This window comes from Salvia hispanica, chromosome 3 (genome assembly GCF_029641045.1).
Source record: "Salvia hispanica isolate PSC_SH4W2 chromosome 3, Shi_PSC_v1, whole genome shotgun sequence".
In the NCBI taxonomy this organism is placed as follows: Eukaryota; Viridiplantae; Streptophyta; class Magnoliopsida; order Lamiales; family Lamiaceae; genus Salvia; species Salvia hispanica.
In genome coordinates this window covers 6162684-6182239 of record NC_142694.1, presented here as the reverse complement: position 1 = coordinate 6182239, position 19556 = coordinate 6162684, and the positions used below count along the sequence as shown (strand labels likewise).

The window sequence follows — 19556 nt, the reverse complement described above, 5'->3', positions numbered from 1 at the left end:
GGCCTTGACTTAATCATAAATATAGTTTCAATTGAATAAAAGTACATATCACAATTATATATGTTATTTAATTTATGTATTGCATTTATAAATGGAACCAATTACTTTGATAGTATATAAATAATTGACCGGTTGTTCTGTTACATTTTTGTATGGGTTGGAATTAGATGAAGAATTATTGGGAATAACTATTGGATTTGACAAAATTAACGTGAAAACCATTAACATGTCGATATTATCATACAAAAATAAACAGCATGTCGATATCATCATATAAACATAATTGCTTTGTTCAACGAAAATAAAAATAACCCAATACGGTAACAAAAAGTCAAGATGGCCGAGCGGTCTAAGGCGCCAGTTTCAGGTACTGGTCCGAAAGGGCGTGGGTTCAAATCCCACTCTTGACAATTTTTTCAAATTTTTCAGCACAAATATTGGATAAAACCATAACCTCAATGTTACCATTATTTATTCAAATCTTTTGCTAATGAAAGAAATTACAAGAATTATTTTTAAGAAGAAGCACTATTGTCATTGTGAAGTGCCACCAAAGAAGCATAGATACCATGTTTCATATCAATCAATGTCTCGTGCTTTCCTTTTTCAGCTACGATTCCATTTTTTATAACTGCAATCAAATCAGCATTCTTAATAGTGGATAATCTATGAGCAACCACTATTGTGGTCCTGTCCACCATGGCTCGGTCTAAAGCATCTTGAACGACCCTTTCGGATTCGGCATCAAGAGCGCTTGTGGCTTCATCAAGTAGCATAATCTTCGGATCTTTCACTATAGCTCGTGCAATCGCAACTCGCTGTTTTTGCCCACCGGATAATTGTATTCCCCGTTCGCCGACTATTGTATCGTACCCCTATATATGATACAAATCAATTACTAAAGTTTATACTACCGAAGTTCGATTTTAACAAACTATAGCTAAACCGATCCGAATCTGCCTAATTTCAGAGCATATCAACCAAAATCTAAAAAACTCATTTAGTTATTTGATTTTTGTTACTCTAAATCCTAAATTCTAAATTCGGACTAATTTATGATACGTTAACAAATTTATGATTTTTGCATAAGAAAAATGCACCTTTTGCAAGGAACTGATGAATTTGTTAGAATTAGCCAATTCAGCAGCAGCAAAAACCTCTGCTTCTGTGGCGTCGCCTTCCTTTCCATAGGCGATATTGGCTCGTATCGTGTCGTTTAATAAAACCGGCTCTTGGCTCACAAGCCCCATCTGTTGCCTTAGCCATTTCAAGTTTAATTTCTTGATTTCTAGACCATCAAGTGTGATCTCACCTGAATTTGGATCATAAAATCGTTGCAATAGAGAAATGATCGTTGATTTCCCACTTCCGCTTTCTCCAACGATAGCAATGGTCTGTAAAAAATAATTCAAAATAGTGATGAACATTCTGATTTCGATAAAAAAAAAATTATTCGAACTAATTCAAAGTTTGAGTTCCGAAAGAGAAAGAATTTTGTATCAAATCCAAATTAAACCTTTTCATCTTTTCTACTATCAAAATTATCGAAATTGCCTAAAATTTTCTTCGGTCCTTTCTAAATTGAAACTACTTGCTTGAAAAGTTTATATATAAGAAACTCGATTTTTTGGAAGAAAAAAAAAACAATCTAAAGCAAAATTTTGAAGGAAAAAAATCGATGTGATGTTTGATATTTCAGTTTGATTTTCGGATTTTAGTTACTCCATTCTACTTAATTAGGCTTATTAAATGTTAATGTACTAGTTAAACATACCTTGCCCGATTGAATTGATAAGCATATATCTCTGAAAATTTGGACATCAGGTCTACTAGGGTAGTTAAAGCTAACATGGTGAAACTGAATATCCCCCTTCATGTTTTCTAGGACCATTCCTGAGTTCTCCGAAGAATCGATTGCGGATTTCTGATCAAGAAGCTTGAAAATAGATGCGGCCCCGGCTCTCGCTTTCCCACTGTCGGGTGCAAGGGCGCCGGACTGGGATATAGCAACCGCGGTCATCGTCAGTCCGATGAACACCTGCCCATTATTAGTTTAATTATTACTCATTTAGATTAAAAAAATAAACGTACTAAAATGACAAAAATAGTCTATTTTAGAGGAAACGAAGAGTAGAAGAAGAATCTTACACGAAAAACTTCTCCAAATGTAATATGTCCGGCATGAACGAGTCGAGCCCCAGCATAGTAACTAACAGCATATACCGAGTATAGAAAGAAGACGGACATCCCAAAACCTGCTCCGCTCAGCAGCCCGTGCTTAGTCCCTAGTTTCACTGGCTGCTTGCATTTTTGCCGGTGAAGCTCCATCACCTTCTCCTCCGCGCAAAATGAAGCTACGGTTCTAATATTTCCTACACCATCACTCGCAAGTTGAGTCGCTTCCTCGTACAACTTCTGCAACAACCTCATCACATCGATTCAGACCGAATCCTTCAATTTGGATCGGATTCATTCAATTAAACTACTACTCCACTATCATGTTTGTGTAGCGCACTTTCTTTGCTTAGCTTTAACAAATAAAAACATGATTTATGTCTTACTGAATGCTAAAAGTTGTCCACCGTGAGATTTCCCCCATAATTGAGAATTGAAATATCTATACATTAGTTCAAACTCTGACCAAATCAAAACTGGCGTGACAATGACTATTGACAACGTGAGACCAAAAAGTGAAGTGGCGAGTTTAATAATAAAAAAAGCGACGACATTGAACTTGCCACGTCATTTGTTCCGATGGAACATAGATCAAATTAAAATATAGGAGTAGTAATCCATCTAACAATTCAGAACATAAATCAAAATTTTCCGACATATATTTATAAAACGCGAGACAACAAATTGAAACTTTTGTTTTTAATTAAAGAGGATTAATGTCTCGAACCTTTAAATTAGTGGTTTAGAGAGGAAACGTTTTAACAACTGAGCTGTTCTGATCGAAAGTTACCTGCGAGTCGCCACTAAAACCGAGAACGAACTTCATATGAACATATCCATGTAGCCCAATAAGCGGCAGCATCGCCATCACTATAAGCGACAGCTCCCAGCTCGCCTCGAACCCGATCAGCAAACCCGCAACCGCCGTTGCAACATTCTGCACCACCAAACCCAGCGATTCTCCGACCAGGCTCCTCACGCACTTGACGTCGGACGAGAGCCGCAGGCCCACCGCGCCGCTCGAATTCTCGGCCTTGTCGAACCAGCTGATCTCCATATGCGCAACCTTATCGAAGCACATGAGCCTCAGGCGCTTGATCAGCCTGCACCCGGCCACGGCGAACAAGTACGTCTTCGCCGGCGTCGCCACCAGAGACGCCGCGCCGAGGGCGACGAACATGCCCGCCCAGAATTTGGACTCTCGCCGGAGCTGGTGGGGCGGGTCGTAGAAGCTCTTGATGGCGCCGGAGAAGAGGAGGCCGAAGAGGGGGAGGATTATGCCGTTTGCTACTGCGGCGGTGGACCCGAGGATTAGCGCCGGGAGCTCAGGTTTGTTGAGAAGGGCGAGGCGGTAGAGGGACAAGTTAGGCTTTGATGAGCCGGGCGTGGTTTGTGGCGCTGCCTCTGTCATCTCCGTCTCCGTCTCCGTGTTGAACGGATGGCGTGCGCTATTGCTCATTTCCGACGAGGATGAGATGCGGTGGCGGCCGGAGGCTTCGTTGGTGTCGGCCTCAGGGTTTTGTTTTTCAAGTTCTTGAAGTTGAGTTAGTTGAGTGTAGGGTCCGTATGGATTTTGGATTAGCTCGGTATGTGTACCTGCACGATATAAATAAACGTATGAAAAAATTTAATTAGACTGTACTCACGTAAAGTATGTAGCATAATATTTTTAAGTCTTAAAGTGTTACTAATAATACCTTTTTCTACGATTTTTCCATTGCGGATCACGGCAATGGAATCTGCATTCTTCACCGTAGTTAGACGATGGGCAACGATGATGGTGGTCCGATCTATCATGACCTTGTCTAGCGACTCCTGCACAATCTTCTCCGACTCTGCATCAAGGGCGCTTGTAGCTTCATCCAATAGCAAAATCCTCGGGTCTTTTATAATCGCCCGGGCTAATGCTATCCTCTGCTTCTGCCCTCCCGAGAGCTGAGTTCCATTCACTCCGACCATCGTGTCAAGCCCCTATAACATATACACAAAAATCCAATCTGTCCCACATCGACTTTATAAGGTAATCTGATTCTCAATTATTAAATTTATGTGTTTGATACTTACTTGAGGAAGGTTGTTGATGAACTTAGCAGCATTAGCAAGCTCTGCAGCACGCCTGATTTCTTCGAGGGACGCCCCGTCCTTGCCATAGGCAATGTTGTCTCTTATTGTCGAGGCGAACAGCACGGGCTCCTGGCTTACTAGACCAATCTTCCCTCTAATCCACCTCACCTGAAACTCTTTGATATTGATCCCATCAATCAAGATCTCACCTCTCTGTGGATCATAGAACCTCTCAACAAGACTGATAATGGTTGATTTCCCACTCCCACTTTCCCCAACTAAGGCCAGTTTGATCCCACTTGCTACTCTAAGAGAGAAGCCACTGAAGATCATATCATTAGGCCTAGATGGATAGCTGAAATCCACATCCCTTAGCTCTACATCCCCCTTTAAGTCTTCCATAACGCGCCCGTCTCTACTGTAGGGATCGATATCTGGCTTCCTGATTATCGTCTCAAAGATTTTGAAAGCGGCAACTTGGCCGGCCGAGAATGCACTCAAGCATGGGGATATTTGCCCCAAGAAACTGGAAGACAAGATTGCATTTCTCTTTAGTTTTAAATTTGTTATGTTACATTCCACTAATATGAAGATAAAAGTATGAAATTATGTATCTTATCAATCATGAAAAGTAAATGTTTGCAAAATTAGGAGAAAAACTTACAATGATCCCAACAGAATAGCCATCATGATGTTCAAAACATGGCCTCCAGTATAGCCTTTTTCAATGATCATTTTGGACCCAAACCAGACCGCCAACGCGTAACTGCAGTAGAGGGCCAACATAGAAACTCCAGAGCCTAATCCGGCGAACAAGCCCTCCTGCACACCGGCTTTATAAGCTGTATGCAGAGATTTTTCGTATCTGTCAACCGCTCGCCTCTCCCCAGTGAAAGATGCTACCTGCATTCGATACGACAACAATTTTAATGATCCAAATATATAATACTACATGTGATGATCAGAGGAAAATTCTAGTTATTACAGTTCTTATTGAGGCAATTGTCTGCTCAACCAAAAGAGCGGCCTCTGTGTAGGCCGTCTGGCCACGGGATGCCAATCTTGTCAACACAATGGTCATGAAAGCGGCTGCAACGACGAGGACAGGGATCACCGAGATCAGAACAAGAGTGAGAAGCCATCCTCTTGCAAAAGCTATGATGAAGCCTCCAACAAATGATGATAGAAGCTGTATCAGCTTCCCAATCTGTGTGAACACCCCAAACGATGAGACAAAATCGACCATTTACTCTATGATAAGCTATAAATGAGGGTTAATATGACCTTCTCTCCCATAGCATCTTGAATGATAACAGTGTCACTAGACATCCTCTCCACAATTTGTGCTGTGTTTGTCTCTTTATCAAAGTATCCAATATCTTGTCTCAGTATAGCTTTGAGGTATAAGTTTCGAATCCGAGCAGCCTGCCTTTCTCCAGTGATCATCCAGCAAGACACCTCTGCCAATATTTGACAAACAAAAGTAAATGTAGAAATATATTAATTGCTTATTTTGTGTTATATTTCAAATATATACTATATGAACTAATTGTTTTCAATACTTACGAGAAAAAGCAGCTACTCCTGACCCCAAGGCAAGATAAAAGAACCTTAAGGCCACCTACAAAAATTCAGTCATCATATCACTTAACATTGTTTCAAGCATCGGGCCCTAATTTTCCCTTAGGGCCGAAAACGCTATGGCATGATAAATTTGTTTTATCTAATTTTCTTGTGATAAATTTGAAACCAAAGGGATTTTGTAGTACCTTGGAGACTTCATGGACAACGGCTTGGTTACCTACGTTGTGGCCGAACGCGTTGGCTAATTCTCCGTAGAGGAAAGTCATGGCCGGCAACGCCAAACCGCTCGCCACGGATGTTATCACTCCGATCACCATCAGCACCCAATCCGTGGCGTCTGCAAAGGAAAAGAGTTTGTAGTATGCAACTTTTTCGATGGCTTTGCTCTGTTTCTCGGAGATTTCTCTGGCATTTTCCGGCGATTGTTGCTCGTCGGAAGGGCTAACTTCGGCCATCGCTTGTTGCTAGTTTGTCTTAATTTTGAGATCAACACTCCATTTCTGACCTGAAAATGTGTAATGAATTAAGAAAGAAAGAGGTTGATCGTTAAAATTGAATAATAAGAATGAATTAGATTCATGCTTTTGAATCTTTACTGTGATCGATTTTCTTCACGAAAAGTGGTGTGCGTTGAAAAACTATGAAGGTATAGCTTATATAAGGGAGTACAAATATTCATGTCACCATAGTGGGAATTTACGAGGGAAGAAAAGGATTTGATATATAACCACATTTGTTTTAATTAGTGAAATAATACAGATGGAATAGTTTTTTGATTAGTTAAACGGATCAAATAGTTGAACTTTACAGTTAATGAATTGCCAAATATATTAGGTAATCAACTCTATTACCTCCAAATCATTATATAAACCTACATTTTTTATTAATAATAATGAAAGTTAGTAATCGTTATTTAACTCGATTATATTTTTATTGATATACATAGTAGATAAGTAAATTAATTTCTTCATTTATTGATTATGCTATAATGTGCTTGTTTTCTTCAATCACACATATTCTCTTCATTCCAACACTCTCTAAAATTGAGTATCGATTTTTTTTATACTTAACTTGCAACGATGTTCAGTTTGATAAATAGTTTACTCATTTTTAGGAGTTCTTCAATGAAAATTGATAGTTTATGAGTGTGCAATGGAGCTTTGTTATTTTTCATTGAAATTTAAGTTCTTTTCAAGGAGTTTTTGCAATTTCATAGATAGTTTAAGCTTCTATCAAGGAACTCATTGGTATTGGGTTGACGAATTTGACTCAGAGAATTTCAGTTTTCATCACTGATAGTTTTGCTAATATCCATGGGTCACTTCAATTTGAAAATTACAATGAATGAACTAGTCATTATTCATATATTGTTAACGGATTTGATACCATCATAGATTATAGTATACTGCATAAATGAAAATAGTAATGCATAAAATAAAAGACTTGAAACATTGTATACTATTATGTCTGGGTAATCAATTCTATTACATCCAACTCTTTATGTAAACTTCAATTCTACAGAAAATAAATACTAGTACTCATTTCTTACTAGATTATCTTTGATTGATCTAAATTAATTTTTCCCTTTCTTAAATAGCAATTAGCTACAATCATTTACTTCGATCACACATATTCTATTCATTCTAAACATAAATTAGTTGAGACTCTGCTGTGTATTTGCCACTTTACACATGCTTCCATGACAAACAAAATCTCTGCCATATTAATAAGGGACAAACATAAAACCAAAAATGTCACTCATTCATAGCACCAAGAAAGTGAAAAAGAATCGTGTAAGACCAGAATCAGTTACTTTTCATAATGATTAATTAGTTGGGACTATGCATCAAATGTTATATGCCTTGACAGAGAGCTTTGTCATATTATACGTATGCAAATAAGTAGCTCGAATAATTAACTAGAAAATAAAATGTCACAAAATTAAGTTGAAAGTTCAGTCTTGACTTCACTAGCCATTTCTATAGTTTGGACCACAATTTTTTTAGTACCAAATCAATATCATGGCTACGACTAAACAATTTCCGACATATATATAAATCAATATCTCATCTTACTTGATAATGATAATAATAATAATAATATTAATATTAATATTAATATTAATATTAATAATATTAATGTGTACGATATAAATCATAATATGATCAATGCTAAAATCATATTTAATGGCCTTCTCACCAAATATATACTTACTATACTTTTATTCAAACTTGTCACAATGGCCCAATTTTTCTAGAAGATTTTCAATCTATGTATATAGTATAGTAGTAGTATATTTAAAGGGCGTATTTTATTTGACGAAAAAAATGTGAAAACCTAGAGAATATAAGGTAAGAAACCTATAGGCTATATGCCTTTACATGAACAAAAACTAAAGAGCAAGATTCCAACAACAGATGCTAAAAGTAAATCATTGGATCATCAATGCATCTCCATATGAAACATGGAATATATTACTATTAAACTTTTCAAACAATTCGTAATTTTTAAAAAAAGATAGGAGTACATTTTCTTGAAAAATATTCCAACCACCTAAGTGGTCCATTCTTATAAGCTAGTCCCTTCCGGCTCGGGAGCGGCACTATTTTTTTGTTTTATTTCATGGAATTAATTCCAAAAATAAATAAATCATGGCATATATTCAAATTGATATTTTGACTCGCTTTAATGCAAACCCTGTGCATAATTAATTGAGGGAATACAATGCTCGAGGATCACTGCATTTTTTTTGTCTTAAATAACTAGTGAGTGTTATATACGATACCGGTAGCATAATCGAACAGAAAATCCAAATCTGATTATGGTTTTGTCAAGTTTATTTCAAGAAATCGGTTTCAAATTTGGAAATATGATTAGTTTCGGTTGGTTTTTATGGGTCCAATTACTAATTCGGTCATAACCTAATCAATTAGAAGCCCGAAACTCATGTATTACTTTATAGTAGTGTATATACTGATTTGTTGTACATCAGCAAAAGATTTGAATGCCAACAAATATTTAGATATATATTGTAAAATATGATGATGAATTTGTCAAATTGAAAGAAGGGTTGCTATCAGTTGAAAAGTATATAGTACTAGTATTTATTCAGCAATTATTGAAGCCTATGCGTGATTGTTACTATAGCTCGATTTCATTTATTTCATGAACTCTCCATCTATCATTTGTCCTTTTAACAAGAACCCGATTCTTGTACCCTATAATGTTTTATTAAATGCAACCACTTATATTAGACTCGTAAAGAAAAGAAAATGTAAAAAAGGTAAATAAAATAAATAATTGTATTGTTTGATGAGATGAAATACTAGTACTTTAGTCTTTTGGTTCTTTTATTTCATCGTACCTATAAGGCTGAAAAGAAATTCAAATTATGTGCTTTGTAATCTGTAATTCCTCCAAGTTGTTTTTAACGAGTCATTCATCTAATAAATCACAACATATTATTCTTTTTATAAACAAGTGTTCAAATATAATGCTGAGTATAATATATTACCATATCATGAAAAACCAACAAAGCGCATCTGGTGTAGTGGTATCATAGTACCCTCCCACGGTACTGACCAGGGTTCGATTCCCTGGATGCGCAATTTATTCTTCAATTTTGAATTGCTAGAAATCACCAATATAATCCAAAAGTTTTCTCTCATTTAATAAACTTTTGAACATTTTGATTCGAAGTAAATTAGTTTATTATAATTGGCACAGATTTTTTTTTAGGGCAAAATATAGGATGACAAACATATAATGAGTTTCTAATGAACTTGATATAATAGGTTTGTTGTTTCCACAATGAAGGATGAATAAATCTTTTTGTATGTTGTGTTGTACAAAATTGTGTATATTGGTGCAATGAAATGACTACCCTATTTATAGGTGTAGTCCATTGCGTGAGGAGCATGAATGGTCAGTGCATTCATGTCAGATCATCATGGCCGGTATAGTTGTGGGAAGTTACTGACGGTATCGACTGACGTTTGAAGTAGGGATGCACTTGGATATGTGTTCATGCCGATGATTATTCATGAAACATACCTATACAATTATATGTGCATTTGTCAAACAAAAATTAATACAATTTGGCCCAAATCAAGCCCAAGCCGAACAATAAGGCTCAAAAGACAAATTACCAAGTTCCAAGTTGGCGAAAAGAGGTGAGACAGACGACAGAAGGCGACAGCACGCACGTGTGGACTTTACCATTCACCGCATGTGCACGGTGCATAAAATTGTTACATGTAACTATGAAGTATCTCACAACTTCATAATTGTTAGATTGACAGAGACTAGAATTAGAATTAATTAATCTCGCAATTTCATATGCAAGTGTATACCATACTACTAATATTTCTCATGTAGTGAGAATCGATTGAGTATTAATATTAATATATAGACCATATTAAAATGAAGTCGGTCTATAAAACGTTGTTTTGAGGCCTATGGGCCGAAAGTATAGTGGAGGCACAACTATTTATGGCCCAATCACACCCATTGAGTTAATTGAAAAACAATTGGTCACTAATCAATGACTGATTTACTAATTACTACCTAAATTACTACTACTACTACTATCATTTAGATATTGATATTGTGGATACAACAAAATTTAAATTACAATATACAAAATATTGTCATGTTGATTTACAAAATCTTTTAAATATTCAACAGGAAAGAAAACTACCTCACTGCATTAACATACAATCCGTGTGAAATTGGTTAGAAGTTAGTTTAATTTCATAATTTAAATGACAATTACCTTGTTTTAACTTTTAATTGTTGGGTGCATATTTACCGCAGTTATATAAAGGTCAAATCCTCAAAGATCAAGAACATTACGTGCTCGTACAATTATTCTAAATTTGAAGTACTAGTGACAATTTTTTTAGATTTTCAAATTTAAAATTGAGTTTAGAATTTTAAAAAAATGAGTACAATTATAATAATAAGCACATTACGTGTGTTTAATTACCACATATCTCCATTTCCTCAAATTAAACAGTGAATGATTAACAAAAACAAATGATTATACAGAAAAATTGCTTTTCTTATCGACTCTTCTTTGATCCCTAAATAATCATCAAGTTAGCCTCTCACTATTTGATTTTCCCCCAAATTCCTCCACTTTCTTCCTCAATCGGACGACCGCTATTCGCCGATCATCTTTAGCCGTCCGATTAGATGACCTATGACACCAGCCACCGTTGACGCCGAAGCGCCACCGCCGCCCTGTTCCAACGGTCAGATTTTTCTATCCGCATTTCGAGTTATTCAATTGTATCGTCGGCGATAATAGGTTTAGATTCTACCGGGTTTTTGGATCGAAATGGATCCCGGTTTCGGGTTTAGCTCTTCGTCGAAGCCCGCCGGCGGTCCTTTGCGGCCTCCGCGATTGGCCAAGCTCCGGAAACCTATGACCGGTAACCGCCCCAATTTATTCCGATCCGTATCGCAGTTGGGCGTGGGCCAGGAAGATCCTGGCTTTAGCGGAGCTAAACCCAATTTTGAACATAATCAGCAAAATGCGGGTCACGGACATGTTTTTAGGTCGAATGATGGTTTTGTGAATAATAATTTGGAGGAGGAAATGAGGAGGATGAAAATTGATAGTGAAATGGGGTATTCAAATAGTACGAATGAGGAAAGTAGTAATGTGCATTCGAGTTGCGGGGATCAGAGCTTCCGTGGCATTGATGAGAGTGTGGTTTCTGAATTGCCTGAGGATATGAGAAGGCTGTGTATTGAAAGCGAACGTTTTAGTAAATTAAGCGGTGGAATCATGGAGGAGCTTCCCAATAAGATGAAGAAACTGAATGTGGAAGATGGCTCCACGAATAGTAGCTACAACAGAAGTGATAGGACGTCTTTAGGTGGCAGCGCTGATGTGTTGCTCATGGAGAAGATGAAAAGCTTTAAAATTGAAGATCCTTCGTCAGATTCTATGAATGTGAAGGCTGACGATGGTAGCTCTAGAGGCGAGAATGTTATTGTGTTTGAGTTCAGTGGAAATGCCAATCAGCCGGTGGGCTTGAATATGACTAATGCAGGTAGAGACAGTTCTAATCATCTTAAGACTAAAACAAGTGATGTGGAAAATATGGATGATGTGCCAGCTAGGAATTTAGGCAATGTTGGTTCAGACAACAGTTCAGGGTTGTTTGGTTCAAGATTCACTTTTCAGGCTGAGCCGAAGAGCGAGAATAGTGGTACTAATCTGAAGTTTAAGAATGAAAGGAGTACAACATCGTTGCCGATGTTCTCATCCAGTGACATTCATCACACACCACTTGGGAGTGTCCCAGAGATGCCATCTGTGGACGGAGGTAACAGGCCACTTGGTTTTGGTTCTTCTAGCAAACTGGATAATATGCATGCACAAAATGTGGAGTTCAAGACACCGGATCCTAGAGCTCACTCATTATTTGGTATGAGTAAGAAATTAGATGCAAAGAGAGAACCGGTTAAGGACACTGCATTAAGAAAAAAGAAGGGTAAATCTAAGACTCCTGCACAGGTTCCACTGAACTTCCATAGTGATTCTGTCTTTCAAGAAACAATGCATCAGAATACTGAATCTTCTGAGCAATATTCGCCTATGGACTTCTCTCCATATGAAGAAACATTGGCTAGTAACACATATTCAAGAGAGACTTCTGTGGCATCAGAGGAGTCCTCTTGTCATGGTGAAAACAATTCTTCGGTAGACTCATATCCAAATGTTTCGTGTGATATTGCTGCTGAAGTACTGGTTTCGGCAACAGAAAGAATGCATATAAATGAATATGATATGAAAGGCAATGAAGGGCAAGATAGACAATCTGCGTCTCGTGGGAATGATGCTATTAGTGTTGACAGTCATGAAGAAGATGCTATTTCAGGGGCAGAGACTGAAAGCTTTAAGTCTGCTGCTGATGAGTTAGATTATAGCACTGACTCCTTTTACTCTACAGCAGACACTGAAGTGAGCTCCAGTTATAAAATTGAGAGACAAGACAGTGATGGAGGGACTCAGTTTGAACATAGCAAAAGTTCACCGGATATCTTCTCAGGTGGTTTCACTTTTGCTGCATCTTCTGCTTCTTTCAAGGATTCTTCACAATCAATGCGTATCCCAAAGAAGAAGACCCGAAGCAAAAATTCTTTTGATTCATTTAGCTCCACACCAATTGCCAAAGTTTTGCACGGGACATCCCACCTACCCTCATTTCAAGTACCTGGGTCTTCATTCTCATTACACGAGCAAGGCCAGAAAGATAGTTTCTCTACTCTGTTGAAACAGAAAAGTGATAAGTTTGAGCAAGTTCTGGAACTGGCAACAAAACAAGACAATTCTACAGCTGCTACCATTGCAGCACAAGAATCCTGTGAAAAGTGGCGGCTAAGGTACGGATAGTTATGCCCATTTGCTGAAATTTCTATGGTATTGCAATTTGATGGCGTGTGACAGCCATCTTTTCATCTCAATTCACATGATGGCATTTTTTTTTACCTTCAAGAGTTATCTAAAATTATTGATTCATGTTCTTCCTTCTGTTTTTTTTTTTTTTTTTGTGCTAGGGGTAATCAAGCCTATGCAAAAGGGGACTTCTCAAAAGCTGAGGACTATTACACTCAAGGAGTTAATTGTATTTCCCAAAATGAAACATCTAGGAGCTGTCTTAGGGCTCTAATGCTGTGCTACAGCAATCGTGCAGCGACACGTATGTCACTTGGAAGATTGAGAGACGCACTGGAAGATTGTAGGAGAGCTACTGAATTAGATCCAAGTTTCTTGAAGGTGCAGGCTCGAGCTGCAAGGTAATAAAGTACTCTTAATTCTTCTTTGTCCCTTCTTTCCTTTGAGGCACTGTCTGTGTGGTTGTACCATCTATGCAATTTGTATCATGTTCTGTTTTTATTTCTGAATGTTTAGTCTGCCATTAAGGGAGCAAAAGAAAATATATGCATCTATGGGCTAAACCAGTATTCAGTTGAACCCATAAACCCCCTTCACCCCAAAAAAATTAATAAAAACAAAAGAGATTTAGTATAAAACATTGATGAAAGATTTTATACTCTTATCTTAGTCATTCTTTTGACTAACTTCGGTTATGTCAACAAGACAGTAAAACCCAACAACATAGAAATCTTGTTTTGTCCCATTCATAGATCTTGAAGCATAGTTTATTTGAGTTACTTAAAAGTTATAGCTGAAAAGTGATTCCCTAGAGTTTGTAATATACCGTGTTCATTTATGTTTTCTCTACCTTTCTCATTGGATCATAGGTTTTGTTATAACAGTATCTAAATGTACTTTCATCATCAGTGTTTCGAAGTCCTTGTTAAATATATGTTCTCTACAAGTTATTTCACAAATAAAGCCAAACATAATAATAAAAACTCAATGCCTTATAGTTTCTTAAGGAACTGTTAATTTGTTGAGGAGGCATGTACTATTTCTATGCTTCAATCACAATGACCAATATTTCTCTTTGCGTGACTTGTGTTTTGACTATTCAGCTGTTACCTTACCCTGGGGGATATTGAAAATGCAACTGTGCATTTTACAAAGTGTTTGCAAGCAGGACCTGATGTCTGTGCAGACAGAAAGCTTTTAGTGGAAGCTTCTGAGGGTCTAGAGAAGGCAAAGGTATTTAAACTTAAAATTATTCTCCCTCCTTCCACAAAATATTTGCTTCATTGTGGACGGCAGGGGTTAGTAATATGGTTTATGGTGTGTCATGTCTGAGTGGAATAAGGGTCCCACTTTAAATAGGTGGTGAATTGTGTGAGCCCTACTACTATAAATGGAAAGTGACAAAAGTTTTGTGGACCGTGGGAGTAATTAAGATTGTGTGAGGCAGTGTTGCGACCATCATTTGATATTGGAACCTTTTCAGTCATTTGCTGGCTTAGTTTCAGAACCATTTTTTTTGTTCTCCTGGCTTCGCTATTAAGCTAGATATATTCTTCATTTGTGCTTGAAGGTGTCGACTATTAAGCTGATATAAATCTGCAACAGGAAGGTGTTTATGTGTTTTGCTGATTTTTTTTTCATAGAGTGCAGGGTTGAATATCTGTGGGTGTTCAAATATTTGATAAGACTTATAGTGTATTAAGAGCTTCTATCAATCCTCTTTATGTTCATTTGTGAATATATTGCAACTCACACTTACTATCTTGATTTCCGCAGTCTAGATGGACTAGATAAATTGTGGTTGGAACTTGAACAATTTTGCAGCAATATTTTGTTTAATTTTTTTTATTACAACTCTCATTCTCAAGTCATATCCAGTTCTCACTGGATCCCACATTACTTGTGGTAGCATAATTTGGCTCCAGTGTGTACTATTGATTGTGTAGATCATATTATGCACAAGGATCTAAGTTTGTTTGTGCAATTCACTTTCAGAAAGTTACAGACTGCATGGTCAAGGCTGGAGAACTTCTGGGACGAAGAACTAATAGTGACATAGCCTGTGCTGTTAACATTATTTCGGATGGTTTGATGATAAGCTCTTATTCTGAGAAATTGCTTCAAATGAAAGTGGATGCTCTTCTTATGGTATGTACCCATGTTTAAAAGGAACTGGTACATATACCTAAAAGACCTTTGTTTGTCATATCTCTAAATTGCTTTTCTCATATTCCACTAACAGCTGAAGAATTATGAAGAGCTGATACGGTTTTGTGAGCAACTTCTTGGTTCTGTGGAGTCCAACTTTCTGGCACCTGCTTTCGAAAGCCACTTGGTGAACACGCATGGTTTTGACTCGAAGAGAGCTCCTTTCAGGGCCTGGTGCTCGTCTCTTATCTTGAAATCTTATTTCTACTTAGGGAGATTGGAGGAAGCCCTCACATTCCTGAAAAAGCAAGATGAACAATTGTCTCTTATTGAACGGTATTCTTTTAATTTGTACAATACACTATAGGATTACTTATGCACATGGCTATGTTTGATTATAACTATTCTACCAACCTTACTCTTTGCAGTGGCAGTAGAAACTTGGAGTCCATGATTCCACTGGCTGGAACTATACGTGAGCTGCTACACCATAAGGTGAGTAGTTCTTGATTTTTTCCATAAACAATTTTCGACAAGACGCACAAAGTATATGATATGAGTGTGATTTGTTTCTATCTCACCATACAATGGAATCTTGTTTATTCCCTTTCTGTAACAGCATAATAAGAAAAAACAAAAGAGAAACCACTACCCTCTATAAGATGCCAAACTTGAACTATTGTGAATATTTCTAGATTTATTGTTCATGTTAGTGGATCTATTAACTGGAACCTCAAGGGTTTCTGTCAAAAAAGAGCAAATTGAGATAATTAAGAAACTATTATAATATTATTAGATTAACTTACAACAAAATTATGTTAGAACAATCACAAGTCAGAATCTAATGAGGTTGCTTAGTTATTGCTTACCATAGAATTAAAAAATGTAACATCTCTGCATTTTACAGTTTAAGTGCATGTTGACCACATTTTACTAGGATCTGGGTGATAGCATTCCTGCTGTGAACTTTATGTGTCATGTTCTTTTGTCTCCCAGAAACTATAAATTTTTTGTCTCTTATATAAACCTGATGTTAAACTCACTATGATATGAATAAGATAATTAGTCAAGTCTGCCTCTAGCATCTGTCTTGCTGGACCCTGATCTTTTTTCTATTTCTTTGTCCTCTCAGCATGTATATGAAATTCGTTTCTATCCATTAGATTAATTTTTTTCTGTTTAGGCTGCAGGAAATGAGGCATACAAATCAGGAAAGCATTCAGAAGCAGTTGAGCATTACACTGCTGCAATATCATGTTCCGTTGAATCACGCCCTTTCACAGCTATATGTTTTTGTAACCGTGCTGCTGCATATCGATCAATGGGCCAACCTTTAGATGCCATTGCAGACTGCTGTCTTGCCATTGCCCTAGATAGAAATTATTACAAGGTTTGCATTTAAATTATTGATGATGAGTTCAAATTTGTCTGTCGTTAATATTGTCCATTTGATTGCCCCCGTGTATAATGTAGGAATTACATCCATTCATAAATATTTTGTGGTCCGAATTGTAAAATCTACTAGGGAAGGCACATCTATTTTGGTTTGAGTCACAATGCTGGCATGCCTAATTAGGTAATCTAGAATTCCGTACAAGTCTTTACATCAGAATAGTCGTTTTAGCTGAAAATACTGATGTACTAAAGCCCTTCCATATTATGCAACTTTATCTATATTGATAAGCATTCTGGCAGTGCTTTTATGTTAAAACAAAGTGATAATGCATAATTTGGCACCAGTGAACTCATTACTTCAGGAGATGTAACTTGTAGTATAACATTGCTACTACTCATTGACAAAGCATTTCGAAGAGTTTCAAGTTTCAATTTTGATTAATCATTATGAATGTTTCTAAATATTGTTGGTTACCTTATGATAATATTTTTGTAAAACGAGCAGGCCATCTCTAGGCGAGCTGCAATATATGAAATGATTAGAGATTATGGGCAAGCAGTTGCTGATCTGCAAAATCTTATACATCTACTATCTGAAGAAGTGGACAAGAAGATGTATCCATCTGTTAAATCTGATAAAGCTGATCTTGCAAATGAGCTTAGACAAGCTAGACTGAAACTTTTAGAAATGGAAGAGTTCACGAGGAATGAGACTCCACTCAATATGTACCTCATTCTGTAAGTTCTCATTCTTATCTAGTAACTTATTTATTTGTTTTGTGGTTTTAGATTATAGAATAGATACATATTCATTGTTTAGCAGCATATATTCTACTTTCTTGCAGTGACAATTTAACTCTGCCTGTAGAGCTTATTGATTCTTGTTATTAGTTATTACTGACCAAAAGTGAGTTTTTCTTGGTTGGTTTCGAATCATAGAAATGTCAAGAATTTCTTTACCCTTAGGCTCTTTAGTGGGGTTCTTTAGCTCGTTTTTGTTTTGTTTGGGAACCCTTGTCACTTTGTACTCTCTATCTTCCATTAAACTTTTTTATGCACCTGCACTTTTGTGGAATGAAATCATATCATATTTCAGGTATTATGATGTACAGTTGAGGTGCTGAGAAGTGTAACTTTATACTTGTATCTTTTGTAAAAATGAATATAAGCATCTTATTCAATAAATTGACTGATCTCTACTTCAATTCCAGCGGGGTTGACTCTTCTGCTCCAGCTTCCGAAATTAAGAAGGCTTATCGCAAAGCTGCATTAAAATATCACCCCGACAAGGTTTCAATATACCTTTTTTTTGTTTTCTTTACTGTTTTCTGGGCAGATAATCAATTATATTGTCAACTGGTGTAGGCTGGCCACTCTTTGGCAAGAAATGACAATTCAGATGACCCCATATGGAAGGAAATAGCAGAGGAGGTTCATAAAGATGCAGACAGACTCTTCAAAATAATTGGAGAGGCATATGCGGTACTTTCAGACCCTACAAAGGTATTGATTTTTAATATCTCAACTGACTGCTGCCCACATATTTTATCAGTTTCCACGATTTATTTGAATGCTAAGGTCTTCAAAAGAAGTACTAGTTAGGTGTTAAATGTACTGGCATAGTTATCCGTTAAGCACTAGTGGAGTTGTTCTAGATGGGCAGTCATCCTGTATATCGAAACCCTGTTGGCTCTCAGTGTACTGAACTTGTTCTGGGTTCCCACTATTATCTTGAATTTGCCATGGCTTAACGCATTCCACGTGCAGCGGTCACGTTATGATCTGGGAGAGGAGATGCGAAATGCCCGCAATGGAAATAACAGCTCGAAAAATTTCTCAGATTTCCAAAGCCACACATTCGAGAGGAGTAATTCTAGGAGACAATGGCAAGAGGCTGGAAGATCATATGGAAACTCAGCTAGAGGGACCGAGAGAAGCCACTACCATTGGCAATCATAAAGGGACTCCTCTGGATGGAATCAAAATGTTCGAATTAAGGATAAGGGCATACAATTTCGTGCTGGGTTCTTACCAAAGTCCCAGAATACTTTTGACATAACTTAATCCACTCAACAGTGAGGGCTGATGGACTGGATCTGAAATTTTGATGGCTAGTCCAAGTGAGGCTCTACAATGTATAAACCGGATACTGGCAACTCCCGGGTACGAGGAAATGGATGTTTCTGGATGGAGAAAGAACGAGTCCATGTTCTTGTTTATTCACCGTGTTCAACCTTTGGTTCGAACCAGCATACTAACAGTGTGTTGCTTGACTCAGGAATTCGTGAAAGAAAAGAGGTAAAACGTTGGTAGCACAGGAACGAGGTTGAGTGTAGCTAATAATTTGTGTTTCATTCTGCTTGAGTGTATGTATTTGTCATATTCAAAAGCTCCATGTGCATAAGCTCTGATTTTTTTTGTTTTTTTAGATTATGCCTTGTTGAAATTTTTTTCACTGGAAAGAGAATCTTAGAGCCATTGGCTGTGTTGGTACTTTGATAATGGAGTACATTTTTGTGCAATAGTATGGCAAAGATATTTGTTTGTATTTTTTTTGTTGGATAAAAGTTTCAAACCACAAAAGATGGTGAGCATTAAAAGTAGTACAAAGTTTCACTCAGCTAAAAACGAGCTACAAGATTACCAACACAATGATATCTAAATAACAAGATAAACATCTAGCCAAGAATCAAGACAAAAGAGAAGCCCCCGGCAAAACTAAGACCAATGCACCTTCCACTAGCAAAGCAATAAAAAGAGGCAACTAGCAACACTACCA

The 19556-nt window shown here is 37.1% G+C and overlaps 2 protein-coding genes and 2 non-coding genes across 5 annotated transcripts; 3 read left to right on the top strand and 1 right to left on the bottom strand.

Annotated features, from left to right (window-relative positions):
- The first annotated feature begins 330 nt into the window (after positions 1 to 330).
- TRNAL-CAG (transfer RNA leucine (anticodon CAG)) lies at positions 331 to 410 on the top strand. The gene has a single exon. It is a non-coding gene; the product is annotated as a tRNA-Leu (tRNA).
- Positions 411 to 450: 40 nt separating this feature from the next.
- LOC125214501 (ABC transporter B family member 11-like) lies at positions 451 to 6453 on the bottom strand. Its single transcript, XM_048115550.2, has 12 exons — positions 6009 to 6453; positions 5806 to 5860; positions 5524 to 5699; positions 5225 to 5446; positions 4904 to 5142; positions 4240 to 4765; positions 3873 to 4146; positions 2966 to 3771; positions 2149 to 2415; positions 1775 to 2038; positions 1101 to 1394; positions 451 to 875 (listed from the first exon to the last, which is right to left on the bottom strand). The coding sequence occupies exons 1-12, from the start codon at positions 6276 to 6278 to the stop codon at positions 516 to 518; spliced, it is 3753 nt and encodes a 1250-aa protein (XP_047971507.1). The 5' UTR covers positions 6279 to 6453; the 3' UTR covers positions 451 to 515.
- A 2906-nt stretch (positions 6454 to 9359) lies between these two features.
- Positions 9360 to 9430, top strand: TRNAG-CCC (transfer RNA glycine (anticodon CCC)). The gene has a single exon. It is a non-coding gene; the product is annotated as a tRNA-Gly (tRNA).
- Positions 9431 to 10844: 1414 nt separating this feature from the next.
- LOC125214080 (uncharacterized) lies at positions 10845 to 19325 on the top strand. Of its 2 annotated transcripts, XM_048114958.2 has the most exons (11): positions 10849 to 13221; positions 13396 to 13635; positions 14338 to 14467; positions 15230 to 15382; positions 15477 to 15718; positions 15811 to 15877; positions 16566 to 16772; positions 17283 to 17515; positions 17989 to 18067; positions 18143 to 18280; positions 18545 to 19325. In XM_048114958.2, the coding sequence occupies exons 1-11, from the start codon at positions 11165 to 11167 to the stop codon at positions 18734 to 18736; spliced, it is 3738 nt and encodes a 1245-aa protein (XP_047970915.1). In that variant the 5' UTR covers positions 10849 to 11164; the 3' UTR covers positions 18737 to 19325. The 2 variants fall into 2 exon arrangements, 1 of the variants encoding a protein (XP_047970915.1); XR_016137090.1 differs by lacking the exons at positions 17989 to 18067; positions 18143 to 18280; positions 18545 to 19325 and adding an exon at positions 16856 to 16958 and having other exon boundaries at positions 10845 to 13221; positions 17283 to 17409.
- Positions 19326 to 19556: the final 231 nt, after the last annotated feature.